Below are 17,707 nucleotides of genomic sequence, written 5' to 3'. Positions count from 1 at the left end.
TTTCTGTAGATGCAGCCTGGTCTGCTGAGCTCCTCCAGCATTTTGTGTGTGCTATTGTTGCTTGGATTTCCAACATCGGCAGATTTTCTCTTGATTGTGATTGGAATCCATGTGGCAGTTCTTTATAACTGAACGTGCACTGTGACTATAATCCTGCTGCATGATCTCAATCCAAAATATCAAGATACCTTTTATCTCCTCAGGTGCTGCTTGACATGTAGACTCCTTTCTGCTTCCTGTTTTTTAAAATTCCTGCATCTTTTGTCCTTACTGCAGCTTGTCCTTTGAGCAATAAGTGGCATTGCAACCATGTATGACCCTCTTTTCTCCTTTTAGCAATCCACACATCACTGGGAGTGTCCACTGAATGGAAAGAAAGGATACAGGTAGAACGTGTGCTTTGATGCATCACCTCACAAATCAGTGAAGTGTCCACTGTAGAAGAATGGAACAGGAGTTGGCATTGTGGACTATCTCTTCCAAAAAGGCATTCAGACAGTCATTTGATATTTACAGCTATCCAAGAAGGCCCACCAGTGCCTTTACTTCCTGAGAAAACTAAAGAAATTTGGCCTGTTCCCTAAAACGCTCACTAATTTTTATAGATGCACTGTAGAAAGCATTCTTCTAGGGTGCATCACAACCTGGTATGGAAGTTGTCCTGTCCAAGACCGGAAGAAGCTGCAGAAGATCGTGAACACGGCGCAGCACATCACACAAACCAATCTTCCACCCTTGGACTCACTTTACACCGCACGCTGTCGGAGCAGTGCTGCCAGGATAATCAAGGACACGACCCACCCAGCCAACACACTTTTCATCCCTCTTCCCTCCGGGAGAATGCTCAGGAGCTTGAAGACTCGTGCAGCCAGATTTGGGAACAGCTTCTTTCCAACTGTGATAAGACTGCTGAACGGATCCTGACCCGGATCTGGGCTGAACCCTCCAAATATCCGGACCTGCCTCTCAGTTTTTTTACACTACCTTACTTTCCATTTTTCTATTTTCTATTTATGATTTATAATTTAAATTTTTAATATTTACTATGGATTTGTAATCCAGGGAGCGGGAAGCGCAGAATCAAATATTGCTGTGATGATTGTACGTTCTAGTATCAATTGTTTGGCGACAATAAAGTATAAAGTAAAGTAAAGTAAAGATCTAAGAGTTTGCCTTTACTGGCCCTGCACATTAAAAATATGTTCAGGGTTGAAATTCTCAGTCACCAACCTGAATTACAAGTGCTGTAACATAGACACTGTACTACATACTTTTCATGCAGATGTATAATCTTGTGACAGTGGAATACTAAAATGTACTTTTTTTTAAGAAATCCTTTATTCGGTCCTCAGTATAAACTTGTATTTCTCCTCACCTGTACCCTTCAGTACTCAGCAAACTGAGCTCAGAAGGTGTTTGATATGCTGATGAAGAGAATCTTGCCTGGGACTTTGGGAGGCACCATGCAGCCGTGCACTACACTACATAATATCTATGAGGATTTAATTAAATATTATGAACAATTGGGATGTGTTTGGAGTTTTTCAAAGCCTGTACATTGGTCAAGAGTTGCATCATGCGGATGGAGCCTTCTCCCCAATTTATAACACCAAGTTTGTGACCGCCCTCCACAAAGGAAAGATTTGCTGACTTAACTCAACCTCCACCCCTCACCCATTTTCCAAATTCTGCAATGTGCTCCAGTCATCGCGTATAGATAATTTGCGGTCCCTGACTGATTTCACTTCTTCCTCCACGGTTGATTTTTCCTGTCTATTGATTTCACATTTTTTTCACACGTCCAGTAATGCTTTTAGTTCCTCCTCACAAACTAACTTTAAAAAAAAATTAAAACCAATTTTTCCTTTCCCAATGATGTGGCAACCATCAGCCACCTCTGCCCCCACCCCCAACACCATGATTTCCTTTCTCATCCTTTGTTTCTCTACACTGACTTCTCAGACCAGCTGAAGGGTCCGTACCAGAAGCATCGATTGTCCGTTTCTCTCCAAAGACGCTGCCTGACCCATTGAGTTTCCCCAGAACTTGGTGTGTTGCTCCAGATTCCAGCATCTGCAGTTTCTTGTGTCCTGGTTTAACACACAGGAAGGGAGTGTCTTTGATTGTGTAAAGTGCATTTGGTAGTGCATTGCACTGATTCAGTAGTCTTGCACTGTAGATTTTCACAGCTGGGAGCCATTGAAAAAAGTATTGGTTAATAAACTTTTTAACATATCCAAACAGCTGCCTTTCAGCTTCCGAGCAGATGTCCCTATGTATCAGGAGAAAAATAAATGAGGCTTCATAAAAATAAGACTGAGTTACAGATCTCTTCGGGCATTGGGGAATAAGCCCTTCATCTGAAGAAAGGATAGAATGTGCTGTCATGTTCGATGACTCATTGTGTAACAGCGACCAGTTTGCCTCATTGAGGCCAATAATGATGCTATTAAGGAGAAGCTGGATGTTCAGGAATAGCAAAGTAATGCTCATGGACTGTCCAGAGATCTGATGGTAAAGGGAGAAGCTGTTCCTAAAACACTGCATGTGAGTCTTCAGGCTCCTGTACCTCCTCTGTAAAGGTAATAATGTGAAAGAGGGTATGTCCCAGATGGTGAGTGTCCTTAATGAAGGGTACCACCTTCATGAGGCACTGACTTTTGGAGATGTCCCTTTTGGTGCCCATGATGGAACTGGAGGATTCTACCTGCAGCCTCTTTCGATCCTGTGCATTTAAGCCTCCATACCAGGCAGTGATGTTTTCAATCAAAATGCTCTCCATCACACATCTTTAAAAATTTACTGGCCTTTGGTTGCATACCAAATGTCTACCAACTCATAATGATGCTTAACTGCTGATGTGCCTTCTTCATGATTGCATCAATGTGTTGAGTCCAAGATTGATCCTCTGAGGTGTTGACTCCTAGGAACTTGAAGCTGCTTACCCTTTCTAGTGCTGAGTTGTTGTGTTGTAACTGAACCAGCTGATCTATCTCACTCCTGTACACTTCCTTGTCACCAGCTGAGATTCTGCCAATAACACTGATGTGATCGGCAAACTTATAGATGGACTTTGAGCACATCAGTCATGAGTATAGAGGAAGTGGAGCAGTGGGCTCAGCCTAGATAGTTGAGGTGTGCCTGAGTTGATTATCGGTGAAAAAGAGATGTTATTTCCATTCCATACAGACTATGGTCTCCTGATGAGGAAGTCAAGGATCCAGTTGCAGAGGGAGCTACAGATGTATTGGTTTTGAAGCTTGTTGATTAGCAGAGAGAGGATGATGGTGTTGGATGCTGAGTTTTAATTGATAAACAGCAACTTTGTGTATGCATTGCTGTTGTCGATGTAGTCCAAGACTGAGCGTAGACCCAATGAGATTGCATTCACTGCGGACCTCTTGTGATGGTAGGCACATTGCAGTAGATCCATTTCCTTGCTCAGGCAGATCAACCTCTCAAAGCACTTCGTCACAGCAGATGTGAGTGTTGGCTGACAATAGTCATTGAGGCAGCTCACCTTGCTCTTCTTGGGCATGAGTATGATTGTCCTTTAGGAGCAGCAGTGAGAGTTTGAAGATGTCCTTGAACACTCCAGCCAGCTGGACAGTGCAGGATTGGTTTTGCCAGGTGCAGAATCAAGCCCTTGCCAGGTTTCACCCTTTTGAAAAAGTCTGATGTTGGCCTCCGGGCCAGAGACCATGGAATTGCTGCATGGTGTGGGGATTTGCACATGCTATCCCTATCAAAGCATGAGAGGTGCAGAATGTACCCTTTGTGCACCTCTCCGACTTGATCTCCTTATAGTCAGCCCTTATCTCTGACCATATTTATCATCACCTATCCTAATATCATCTTTTTGTGGCTTGGTGGGGCGCAATTTTGTTCATGTGATGCATCTTGAGAGTTAATGACTCTATATATACATGTTGTCTTGTGAGAATTAAAGTAATTTATTTGTAGTTTAATTTGCAAGTCTTGAGGATTAATGTGTCAAAGTTTGGTTCTAACCGTTGGAGGAAGGCAGGGTTCTGAATCTGTGAGCACTGAGTTCTCAAAAGGAATCTCACAACAAAGATTATTCAGCTGATGCCATTTATCACATGGGTTTATTTTAGTTTTAAGATTTGTCAATGACTGACATTGTAAACTGTGTTAGTACAGGCGGAACCCACTCTGTATGGATAAGGGATTTTCATTATCCGGGCTGGGTCAGATTATGTTAAAGTGCAGTTTACACAGTTGTGACATTGATTGTCTGCACTAAACTTTGCTGTCACAGCTAATGCATGGCAAATATTTTTGCCAGATAGCAACTGCTTGCCAAAGGTCACGGGAAGGTCATTTCTATGAGGAGACACCCTTGTAGTGTGGAGAGCACAATCTGAGCAATTATTTTGTTTGCTGTGCATTTTGCACATTCTGTTTTGAGATGGGCCCATGACCTAACCCCAGCATAGCGCTGCCATTTATCAGCTCACTTAAGCAGTGACACTGTCTGACAAGGACAGCAGTGTCGGCAGCTGAAGAGTGAAGAAAAACCGACAGGCTTGCACACCCACTCTCCACACAGCTTAATAAGCTCCTTTCATTCAACAGAAGAGCCGTGGTTTTCTGTGATGACTGCTGGTCACTATGATTGTTTCATCAGCTCCTGAGCGCTGGGACATGGGGAGAAGTTTCCGCAGGTCAGTCAGTCAAATTGAGCTTTGCCAGAGAGATCTAAATCCATGTATAATGTACGATGCATTTTATATCTGTGCAGAGATAAATATGCATATGAAAATCACACTAATTAGACACGTGAAAAACACAGGAACAACAGGGTGCAGAGTGTAGGCATCTATCCCATTTTGTGGATGTGTGCAGATCAGTGAATCAGAAGTCACGATGAACAAATTCTGCTCTGACATCTATTTTTGTTATGTAACAGGAAAGTTGATGATGATGAATTGACATAAATTGCACAACCTCCAGGGCTGTAGCTCTATCTTCACTCCCACCCAGTGGGTGTTAGTTGTGCACGAGTCTTCATGGAAAGTTTCATTTTGAAAGGCTTCATCGCTCCATTCATTTTAATCCTTGCACAAGTTCCATGTACAAATATATTTTAGCTGAAGCGATCAGTAGAGTTTTACTTTTTGCACTTTGCTTGCTAGGGTTTGAACGAACACTGCAACCAGGATGATGGTTGAAAATTCCATTGGCAGTTAAAATAGTTGACATTTGGCCACCAGATGTTTCAGGTTGCGGGAGCAGGACTGAGGCAGAATTGCTTATGATCAATTAATGATGAAGCAAACACAACTGCCTCTGCCTTTAGTTGATACCTCTGTCCAGTGTTTGTGGTGAAATGAGAAGCCCTTGGCTAAAGTGCTGTGTCTGGAGTGCTGGGGGTGAGCCATGTCTTTGTGAAGCGAAGTACAAAACAGTCCCTGATGTCCATCTTGTACTGCAATCTTGCTCTGTTGTTAGTGCAATTCTTTTAATTTCTGGACAACATTTCATCCCACCTTGCTCATTGGATATACAGGTTTCCCCCGCCATCCGAAGGTACAGCATTCCTATGAAATGGTTCGTAAGCCGGAATGTCGTGAAGTGAAGAAGCAATTACCATTTATTTATATGGGAAAAATTTGTGAGTGTTCGCAGACCAAACATATAACATACCAAATCATGCCAAATAACACATAAAACCTAAAATAAAAGTAACATACAGTAAAAGCAGGAATGGTATGATAATTAACAGCCTATATAAAGTAGAAATTCTTTTCTGCAATCATTGCAGCACTGTCCACCGTAACGAAAATCTCATGCAAGCAGCCTTGGCAGAAACACGGCGCAAGTGCTCTTGGCAAAACACTCTCTCCAGTAACCTTTAAGCTATGAAGCTGCCAAATCATACCAAATAACACACAAAAGTACACAGCCTATATAAAGTAGAAATAATGTATGTACAGTGTAGTATCACTTACCGGAATCGGGAAGACAGCGAACACACTGATGATGGTGTGTTAGGCTGAGTCGTCGGAAGTTGGGGTGGTGGGACACTGGGGTGTCATCTCATCGTCATCTGTTTCCATCAGGGCAGGCAGGTCATCTTCTTCCATGTCTGCCTGCCTCGATGTTGAAGGTCGAGTTTCGTCGTCTGCTGTGGCTGATGTGGGAGGCTTGAAAAACGACAGTATGCTTGACTGCTTAGCCTTGCGCATTTTTCTATCATACCATTCTTTGTAAGCACTCAAAACATCCTGCAAACATGCCCTAAACCTACGTACACTTTCAAAATTAAAGTCGTACTTTTCTGAAATCATTGTTGTCAATTGCAGTGAAAATCTCATGCAGTTGCTTTATGTTCAGTTCCTGGACGACTTCACTTTCGGTCCATTCACTACTACATTTGGTTTCGATTGTTATCCTTTCCTCTTCCAGTTGCATCAGCTCTTCATATATCAGTTCTTGGTCATGGGATGCTAAAACCTCTTCAACATCATCTTCGTCAACTTCCACAAGCCAAACTCACTTTGTCCTTACTTCGTTCACCGTGATCGAAATGCTTAATTATGTCTAGTTTTGCACTAAGTGTAACACCCTTATGAGCTCTTTTAGGCTTTTCTGATACCTCAGAACTCATCTTGCTAACGGATGCTCAAAATAAATCGACATAAAGCACAGATGCTCACAGGCACGTGTTTAAGCAATGCCGGCTAGAATGCAGTTCTGGGGGAGGAGCTTGGCTGCTTGGGGCACGTGCTGCCTTTTTTCGTAACAGTGAAAACACCTGTTAGCGAAAACAGTTAACTAATGTAGGTCTTTCGTAACAGCGAGGTGTCGTAAAGCGAATGTTCGAAAAACGGGGAACACCTGTATTACTTTTGTTTCTTGAGCTTTTGGTTAAACCCATAATATAGAAAAGGCTGAAGGATACTACAGGATGTAAACTGCCCAGTTAATGGCAGGACCCTTAACAGAGAGATCCTGGGGTCTAAGTCCATTGCTACCTGAAAGTGGCCATACAAGTAGATAGGATGACAAAGAAAGTGCATAGCATACTTGCCTTCATTGGTAGGCGTTTTGAGTATACGAGAAAGCAAGTCGCGTTGCATCAGTATAAAACTTCAGTTGGGCCACACTTGCAGTATAGTATGCAGATCTGGTCGCCTCATTACAGGAAGCATGTGGAGAAATTGGAAAGAATACAAGAAAGGATTACCAGGACGCTGCTTAGATCAGACAGAGTGAGCTATTAGGAGAGAATGGATAAGCTTGTATAGTTTTCTTGAGAGTGCCGGAGACTGAAAGAAGCCCTGATAGAAGTGTATAAAGTTATGATATGCATAAATAGGATAGACTATTATCAGAACCCTTTTCTCAGGGTAGAGATGTTAGATATTGGAAAGCGTGTATTGAAAGTGACGGGGGAAAGTTTAGAGGAGCAATGCTGGACAAATATATTTTACACAGGAATAGACTGCCAGGATAGTGGTAAAATTAGAGACAACAGTGGTGTTTAGGAAGCTTCTAGAATGATGAATAAATGTGTGAGGAATGGAGCGACATGCATCATGTGCAGGCAGAAGAGATCTGGTTTGATTTGACATGGTGTTTAGCACAGAGATGATGGGTTGAAAAGCCCGTTCCTCTATTGTACTGTTTTTAGGTTCTAATAGCGTACGCTATGTTATGTCTGATGCTGCAAGTGTTTACGCATGGATGTTACTTTAAAATTAATTTGGCACCTGTAATGTCCAAGGTACCTCCTGGACCTCAGAGCTGAATTTCAGAAACCCTGGGTATTTGGCTCAGATACTCTGCAAAGTCAGCCCCTGAACCAATAGCCGTGGGTGTGCCATGGAATGAATACACGTTCCTTTACGTGTTGGCTGATACGGCTGCAGTTCTTGGCTAACTGAAAGGAGAAATGTTGAGGGAAGTGGATGGTAAAATAAGACATGCCAATAAGAGGTGAGGTGTGATGAGAAAGTGGAATGTGAGTTACTGAATGTGTTTGATTTAAAATATTGGTCTAGCCTTGTTTCGTTCCGTTTGCTTTTTTTGGGTTTAGTATTTAGTTTCATTTTTTTTGGGTTTGTCTTTGTATTTTTTTTCTTTTTATTTCTTTTTTCTCCATGATTAATCATATTAAGAGTTTGGAAGTCTATTATACCTGTATTATTTGAAATCTTTTCTGTACATGCTTATCAACAAAAAGATTATTCCAATCTCTCTGTATCAATATTGTTATTCTGTTTATAATTTTGGAAAATTAATAAAAAGATTTAAAAAGAAAGAAAGGAATGTGAGAAGAGTAGCAGAGACTTCTACTTATGAAACAGCTTTAAGATCAAGGCACTTCACAGGAACATCATCAAACACAATCTATTTCCCAGTGCAGTTTCTACTCCATTCTTAGAAACCAGGTGTTGCTGCAAGTCCAGCATTTATTGTACTTTATACTTTATACTTTATTGTTGCCAAACAATTGATACTAGAATGTACAATCATCACAACGATATTTGATTCTGCACTTCCCGCTCCCTGGATTACAAATCCATAGTAAATATTAAAAATTTAAATTCTAAATCATAAATAGAAAATAGAAAATAGAAAAATGGAAAGTAAGGTAGTGCAAAAAAACCAAGAGGCAGGTCCGGATATTTGGAAGTGATGGCCCAGATCCGGGTCAGGATCCATTCAGCAGTCTTATCACAGTTGGAAAGAAGCTGTTTCCAAATCTGGCCGCACGAGTCTTCAAGCTCCTGAGCCTTCTCCCGGAGGGAAGAGGGACGAAAAGTGTGTTGGCTGGGGGGGGGGGTGGGGGGGGGGTCGTGTCCTTGATTATCCTGGCAGCACTGCTCCGACAGAGTGCGGTGTAAAGTGAGTTCAAGGACGGAAGATTAGTTTGTGTGATGTGCTGGGCTGTGTTCATGATCTGCTGCAGCTTCTTCCGGTCTTGGACAGGATAACTTCCATACCAGGTTGTGATGTACCCTAGAAGAATGCTTTCTACAGTGCATCTATAAAAATTAGTGAGGGTCAGGCCAAAATTTTAGGGGACAGGCCAAATTTCTTTCGTTTTCTCAGGAAGTAAAGGCGCCGGTGGGCCTTCTTGGCAGTGAACTCTGCTTGGTTGGACCAAGTCAGGTCATTTGTGATATTGACCCCGAGGAACTTAAAGCTTTTGACCTGTTCCACTTGCACACCACCGATGTAAATTGGGTTATGCGGTCTGCTACTCCTTCTGAAGTCAACAACCAATTCCTTCGACTTGCTGACGTTGAGGGATAGGTTATTGTCTTCGCACCATGCCACCAGGTTCTTAAGTTCCTCTCTGTACTCAAACTCATCATTACCCGAGATACGGCCTACAATTGTTGTGTCATCAGCAAACTTATATATTGAGTTTGATGGAAACTTGGCTACACAATCATGGGTGTACAGTGAGTACAGCAGGGGGCTGAGTACACAGCCTTGTGGGGCACCGGTGCTCAGAGTGATTGTGGAGGAGAGCTTATTCCCTATTTTTGTGCCACGGACTGAGCGGCCTGCTTGGCCTGCTTGGCAGTTAGAGGGCACCTAAGAGTGTGGAGTCACATATTGGTCAAGTAAGAATGACAGACCACTCTGTTGATGGCTTCCTGCGGTTAATTGCTCTCAATCTTCTTTTTCCCCCTATCATTGACAAACTTTTGTGGCACGGTAGCGTAACGCTGTTACAACGCCAGTGACCCGGAGTCGATTATACGACCGTCTGTGAGGAGGTTGTACGTTCTCCCCGTGACCGCGTGGGTTTCCTCTGGGTGCTCCAGTTTCCTCCCACATCCCAAGGACATGCAGGTAAGTAAGTTGCAGGCATGTTCTGATGGTGCGGAACCATGGTGCCATTTGCAGGCTGCCCACCTGCAGACAATCCTCGCTATTCTGATTTGATGTAAACAATACATTTCACTCTGTTTTGATATATCTATGACAAATAAAGTTTATCTTGACTGATACGGGCCTTTGTTGAAATCCATGCAGATATCAAGCAAGCTATTCTCAGAGGTTCTTTTCCCTTCTTCAAAAAAATCAATTAGGTTAACGTGACAAGAGTCACATTCTAAAGATACATGGCTTATTTTCCTAGGAGAAATTGCCCTAGTGTGAGTGAGTAGTTGGAATCCATGGGCACGTGAAAGAGATTGTATTACAGGGAACTGAAGCAGGAGGACAAGGCTGAATAATGACCTCCTAAGTCAGGAGAGCATATGAAGAAGATGTACACAATTCCTTCTTTTAACAAATCCTTTTACCAGTTTTATTTTTGACTCCCGAGTTAGGCTGGGTCTTTGGATTTTATTTGGTTTAATTCTGGTTTTGAACGAAGGTGTCACGTGAGTTGTTGTGGAACCTGTCAGCATTCATGTAGCCAAAAATGTGATGGGACCAGCCTTCCACTATTACCGGTCGGAATATGCAGTAGAATAATGGTTACTTCAATAACTGACAGAGCCCAGCTCCTATATGAGAGGAGGGGAGCAAGAACAAATTGATAAGAAAAGTATAAAAACTGACAAACTGTTTCTTGCTCATCGTATTTTAAATCACTGCCTGTGAAGTGTCTTGGGATATCATGTCGACAAATGTTCCAGAATATGATATCTTCTTTTTGTACTTAGTTGGAAACATTATAAACAAACGGTTGTGTCCCTGTTTGAGTGTATCTTTTCTGACAATAACAGTTTAAGTTTGGGCAGCGTTTGTACAAAGAACACTGCAAGAGCAGTCACAGCTAAAAGATACTGTATACTCTTGACAAAGTGTTCCATTATTGAACAGTGAACCCTGGCAGTGAGTCTTGGAAAGCTATTTTGAATGCTGCTACTATCACTACTGAACCTGATCTGCTATATGTAAATAATACATTTTAATTGAATTCCATTCATTGTACATTTGCAAACAAGAGAAAACCTGCAGGTTGTGGAAATCCAAACAACACACACAAATTGCTGGAGGAACTCAGCAGGCCAGGCAGCCTTTACAAAAACGAGTTAATCAGTTGACGTTTTGGGCCGAGACCCTTCATCAGGACATTTGGGCGCCATTTATTTTTTATAAGCCTATAAGAAATCATTTTTAATCATCCTCGATCATGACCCCACTAAGGAGAACCAGGCCATTGTCTCCCATACCATCACCAACTTTATCAGCTCAGGGGATCTCCCATCCACTGCTACTAACCTTGTAGTTCCCACACCCCGCACTTCCTGTTTCTACCTCCTACCCAAGGTCCACAAACCTGCCTGTCCAGGTAGACCCATTGTCTCAGCTTGCTCTTGCCCCATCGAACTTATTTCTGCATACCTCGACACTGTTTTATCCACCCCCCCCCCCCCCGCCGGTTCAATCCCTTCCCACCTATGTTCGTGACACTTCTCACGCTCTGAATCTTTTCAATAATTTTAAGTTCCCTGGCCCCCATCGCTTTATTTTCACCATGGATGTTCAGTCCCTATATACTTCCATCCCCCACCCAGAAGGTCTCAAAGCTCTCCGTTTCTTTTTGGACTCCAGAGATAACCAGTTCCCGTCTACCACCACTCTCCTCCTTTCTCTTAACAATTTCTCCTTTGGCTCCTCCCACTTCTCCAAACTAAAGGTGTAGCCATGGGCACCCGTATGGGTCCCAGCTATGCCTGCCTTTTCGTTGGCTTTGTGGAACAATCCATGTTCCAAGCCTATACTGGTATCTAACCCCCTCTTTTCCTTCGCTACATTGACAACTGCATTGGCGCTGCTTCCTGCATGCACGTTGACTTCCTCGTTGACTTCATTTACTTTGCCTCCAACTTTCACCCTGCCCTCAAGTTTACCTGCTCCATTTCTGATACCTCTCTCCCCTTTCTTGATCTTTCTGTCTCTGTCTCTGGAGACAGCTTATCTACTGATGTCGACTATAAGCCTACGGACTCTCACAGCTACCTGGACTATTCCTCTTTCCACCCTGTCTCTTGCAAAAATGCCATCCCCTTCTTGCAATTCCTCCGTCTCTGCAGCATCTGCTGTCAGGATGAGGCTTTTCATACCAGGTCGAAGGAGGTGTCTTCCTTTTTTAAAGAAAGAGGCTTCCCTTCCTCCACCATCAACTCTGCTCTCAAATGCATCTCTCCCATTTCACGCACATCTGCTCTCACCCCATCCTCCCGCCACCTCACTAGGGATAGGGTTCCCCTTGTCCTAACCTACCACTCCACCAGCCTCCGGGTCCAACATAGAATTCTCTGTAACTTCTGCCACCTCCAATGGGATCCCACCACTAAGCACATCTTTCCCTTCCCCCCCTCTCTGCTTTCTGCAGGGATCGCTCCCTACCCGACTCCCTTGTCCATTCGTCCTTCCCATCCCTTCCCACCAATCTCCCTCCCGGCACTTATCCTTGTGAGCGGAACAAGTGCTACACATGCCCTTACACTTCCTCCCTTACCACCATTCAGGGCCCCAGACAGTCCTTCCAGGTGAGGTGACACCTCACCTGTGAGTTGGCTGGGGTGATATACTGCATTTGGTGCTCCCGGTGCGGCCTTCTAAATATTGGCGAGACCTGACGCAGGGCTGGGAGACCGTTTCACTGAACACCTACGCTCTGTCTGCCGGAGAAAGCAGGATCTTCTAGTGGCAACACATTTTAATTCCACGTCCCATTCCCATTCTGATATGTCTATCCACAGCCTCCTCTGCTGTAAACATGAAGCCACATTCAGGTTGGAGGAACAACACCTTATATTCTGTCTGGGTAGCCTCCAACCTGATGGCATGAATATTGACTTCTCTATCTTCTGTTAATGCCCCTCCTCCCCTTCACACCCCATCCCTTATTTATTTATTTTATATATTTTTTTTGTTTTCCCCCCTTTTTTTCTCTCTCTTTTTTCTCCCCCTGCCCCTCTCACTATAACTCCTTGCCTGCTTTCCACCCTCCAGGCTCCCTTCCCCCCTTCTCTTTCTCCCCAGCCTTCCCATCCTATGATCCTTTCCCTTCTCCAGCTCTTAGATCCACCCCTCCCTCCTGTCTTCTCCTATCATTTCGGATCCCCCCCTCCCCCTCCCACTTTCAAATCTCTTAATAGCTCTTCCTTCAGTTAGTCCTGACGCAGGTTCTTGGCCCGAAACATCGACTGTAGATGCTGCCTGGCCTGCTGCGTTCCACCAGCATTTTTTTTGTGTGTGTTGCTTTAATCATCAGTGTTACGCTTTAATTTGCCAGTTATCAACTGAGCAAAATCAGCCAATCTTCTTCAAAACCTTTTGGTTTGGATGTTTTTGTTGCTTTTGGAGATCTGCAACATCACTGTGAATGGAATCATCATTAAAATGGGAATGCTGAAGTGTTTGATCCGTTGTGCTGTAAACTCAGTCCATCTCCATTGACTAAGGACAAAACCATACTACTCATAAAGCAATATCCCATCCAACCACATGCCCACTCCTTAACCAGAATGACTAACCTACTGCCTCAGCCGCTGCCCTCATCTATCTGATGCTGCAAGTTCTTTCTGATGTGACCATTCCCAGTGAATCTTTTTCATCATGCTCATTCCATAAACTTGGGATTGCCCAAAGCCCAGCATGATCCTAACTCACCTCATGTTCTGTTTATCACTCACCTACGTGATCACCGAAGACGTTTGCACATTTCCTCCTATAATTTCTATTTTTAAATCTCACATCCCTGCATGGACTGTCTGTTGCCTGTCTCAATAACCTCAACATTCACAGTGGCAGAGAAATACAAACAGTGGGAGAGTACACAATAGTCCAACCATATCATGGCTGCTCTCCTCATCCTCTCAAACAATACTGTATAAGGACATGCCACCTCGTTGGAACCCACACAACTGGGGTGGAAACAGGTCATCCTTAACTCCAAAGGATTGCTAAGAACTTTTTCATTTCATCAATCCCCTGAAATCTCTTTATTCATCCAGTTCATCTCTATTAGCATTTTCCTTTTCGTGTTTTTCACGGGCTCTAGAATTGCCACCTTAAAACTCACTCTCCTGCACTTCTCTTTTTAAGATTTCAGTTAAAATGTATCTTTGCCCAAGGTTTTATTCATCTGCTGTTACCTCTTTAAGTAACTTTATATAAAATATTGGTTTCTTCCATTAAGTTAAAGTAGCTATGTAAAGGAAATCAAAATTTGCAATGTTTTGCTGTTAGCATCCACATTGAGAAATATGTTGTTTAGAAGAAGTTTCGCACATTAAATTTTTTGAACATTTGTGTTTTCTCCTAGTGCTTCAGTTTCTTCCTACATTCTAATGATGTGTGGATTGGTAGCTTAATTGATTGTAGTAGGTCACTCCTGGCATTTTAGTGGAGTTGATGAGAATGTGGGGATGCAATAAAACTGAACTTGTGTACCTTAGCAAAAGTGGTGCTTGAACATTGCATGGATATGGTAGACCAGTTCCTGTGTTGTATGACTCTGATTCTCCTAGATTAAACACAAGCAAGTAATAAGGATAGCCTTTATAGTTGCATTTTAATGCTCTTCTATTATTTGCCTGTTAATTGAGGGTACTGACTTACAGGAAGTGAAATGGGTAGACAAGGTTAACAGGAAAGGAAAGTTATGAAGTAGGCTGGGATGTGGAAAAACAAGTTAAATTTGTATGACATTTTACCGGCAATCCAGAACAGATTGATACTCAAGAGCAAATTCTGTCATTCAGACCTCCACACAGTCAGGTTGAAGAAGAAGCCTTTATATTGTACTTGAGGGTTTGCAGAGAACTGGAGTACCTAATGTATACACATTTTAAGAAGAGAATCTGCAATTAGAATTGTGCACTTCTCAATTTGAAAGTGCCTTTGTTTTACTTGCGCAGTTACTTCATTTTCCTCAGCAGAAATAGAATTAGTTGCTTGTATTGTTTTATTTTTGCTGCTTGATTTTTTAACACAACAAACTTTTAAAAATAAATTGAAATTTTAGTTTTAATTCAAGTGTTCTGTGCTTTGTATGATTCTCTTTGGATATGCCTTTTCTGAGCCATTAGTGCTTGTTTGTATCTCCATGGAGATTGCTAGGAAGTAAGCTTTAGCTGTTGTTTTGCCTCTGTCTCTGTATCAGTTACAACATTTCTAGCTACCCAAGGTATAGAATTTATTGTCAGTATGCCTATTTTGGTCAAGTAAGGCTGAGGGGAATTCTGTAGATTTTCTTACATTTCTATCAAAGAAGTTAAGCTTAACTGTTATTGACAGATACAATTTGATGTTGAATGTTCATTGACCTTGCTTAAAAAAGTCTGGGTAAATTCTTATTTCTGTCCTGGACAGCATTTGTCACTTAACCAACCCTGCTTTTAACAAAAGTAAAGTAAGCTGTTCATCCCATCTCTTTTCTGTGAAATCTTGCTCGATACAAATGAACTGCTCTATTTTCTAACACGGTAATGCTTACACTTCAGGCTAATTCTTTGGTTTGGAATGAATTTTGACTTCTTTTAAAATAAAGTAAAAGACATTTAATAAATAAATACAAGTGCTTTCCTCAGTGAAGCCTATTCATTGAGAATTTGTGTGCATGTTAGATTTAACTTCAAGCAGTATTCTCTGTTACCATGGTTGCTGAGTAGTTTTCTTATGCAATTAATCTTATAAGAAAGATAAAATGAAATGCTTTGTTAATGACAAGAGACCAGGAATTAGGTGCGGGTGTTTACACATCAGTAAAAGCGACTATCAGAGGTCAGAATTTAATCAAGTAGGGGAGTAGAAAGAAGATCATTATTTTAAAGGGAAATTCATTTGAGTAGCAAGCTTTGATCAGAATCCATCCATGGCAACTTTGGATGATGCCTCTTTGGAAGCCTATAATGGAAAAGGTCCAGCATATATTCAGTAAGAGGTTTATGTGGGTTAAGTTGAAAACTATGTCATTAACTTGGTTTGTAGTCCCTCAATGCTTGAATTGGAAATTAGATTGAATAGTTATTAACAAAATTTTCATCAGCTTGGAGAAAAATCTGTACTTGGAAAGCATAATCTCAAGACCATAAGACATAGGAGCAGAATTAAGCCATTTGGCCCATGGAGTCTGTTCCACCAATTTATCATGGCTGATTTAGCCCTCTCAACCACATTCTCCTCTCTTCGCCCTGTACCCTTCTTTGACTGACCATTCGTTTGAGTGTGTCAGTTTTGGAGTGGCTTTGGCTCATCAGGCTTGGATGAGGTAAAGTATATGGTAAGTTTCTCATTTTGTGTTCTAATTTGTTCATTCCTCATCTGTTAGTGCATGAGAATGTCTTCAGGAGCAGTGTTTTGTACTCTGTGTGGGATGTGGGAAGTCTGGGATATTGGAGTTCTCCCAGATAAACACATCTGCGCCAGGTGCACTGAGCTGCAGCTCCTAAGAGAATGTCTTAAGGAACAGGAGCTGCAGCTCGATGACCTTTGACCCATATAGGAGAATGAGGAGGTGATAGACGGGAGCTACGGGGAGGTCGTCACCCCGAGGTTGCAGGAGACAGATAGCTCGGTGAATATAAGGAGAAGGAGAAGTGCACAGCCAGTGCAGTGGCCTTTCTCCTCAATGATAAATTTACAAATATAGATACTGTTGAGGGGAATGACCTACCAGGAGGGAGCCACAATGACTAACTCCCTGGCACTGAGTCTGGTCCTGTGGTTCAGAAGAGAAGAGAAGTGAAGAGGACTGGAGTGTTGATAGGAGATTCCATAGTCAGAGAAACAGAGACAGAATTCTTTGAAGCAACAGAGATATGCAGATAGTATGTCACCTCCCTGGTGCCAGGATCAGGGATGTCTCAGTTCTGGTCTATGGCATTTTCAAGGGAGAGAGTGAGCAGCCAGAAGTCTTGATGCATATTGGCGCCAATGACATAGTAATTAGACAAGGTGAGGAGCTCCTGAAGAGAGATTTTAGGGAATTGGGTAGAAAGCTGGAAAACTGAAGCTCCAGGGTAGTAGTCCCTGGATTGCTCCCTGTGCCATGCACCAGTGAAGGTAAGATTACAATGATTTGGCAGATGAATGCCTGGCTGAGGAACTGGTGCAGGGGGCAGGAGTTCAGATTTCTGGATCTCTTCTGTGGACAGTACGAACTGTGCAAAAGGGATAGGTTACATCAGAACCAGAGACAGTCCAATATTCTTGCAGGACAGTTTCCTAGAGTTGTTCGGGAGGATTTAAACAAATTTGGCAGGGGGATGGGAACCAGAATGATAGTGCTGAAGATGAGCTATTTGGTTTACAAACAGAAAGCAGTGTGTAGTGAGACTCCTAGCAAGTTAGGATAAGGCAAAATTACAATCAATACGATGAGTTGCAATGTAAAAGCCAGACAAAATCGAAAAGGGTGAATACAGGACTGAAGGTGTTATATTTGAATGTGAGCAATATACAGAATAAGTTAGATGAACTTGTAATACAGTTACAGAATGGCATATATGATGTTGTAGGCATCACTAAATCGTGGCTGGGAGAAGACTGTATCTGGGAGCTTAATGTCCAAGATTACACATTGTATCGAAAGGACAGGTAGGTAGGCAGAGGAGGTGTCATGACTTTGTTGGTAAAAATGAAATCAAATCATTATAAAGAGGAGACATAGGGTCAGAGGTGTTGAATCATTGTGGGTAGAGCTAAGAAATGCAAGGGTAAAAAGACCCTGATGGGAGTTGTATACAGATCCTCA

At 42.5% G+C, this 17,707-nt stretch overlaps 1 protein-coding gene across 2 annotated transcripts in view; it reads left to right on the top strand.

Moving 5' to 3' along the window:
• The window catches only part of plekhg4b (pleckstrin homology domain containing, family G (with RhoGef domain) member 4B), a 292,650-nt gene that overhangs the window by 9,566 nt on the left and 265,377 nt on the right, over positions 1–17,707 (top strand). Inside the window, exon 1 of one of the 2 annotated variants that reach the window (XM_072283437.1) lies at positions 9,817–9,837. The exons of the other annotated variant lie outside the window; for it this stretch is intronic. Coding sequence (XP_072139538.1) covers positions 9,832–9,837 — 6 coding nt within the window. The 5' untranslated portion in view covers positions 9,817–9,831. Of the gene's footprint in view, positions 1–9,816; positions 9,838–17,707 lie in introns of those variants that run through there. 2 annotated transcript variants of the gene reach the window in all.

The sequence above is a fragment of the Mobula birostris genome, chromosome 19, assembly GCF_030028105.1.
Source record: "Mobula birostris isolate sMobBir1 chromosome 19, sMobBir1.hap1, whole genome shotgun sequence".
Taxonomy (NCBI): domain Eukaryota; kingdom Metazoa; phylum Chordata; class Chondrichthyes; order Myliobatiformes; family Myliobatidae; genus Mobula; species Mobula birostris.
Note: the sequence above shows the minus strand (reverse complement) of the source record. Positions and strands in the feature narration are given on the sequence as shown.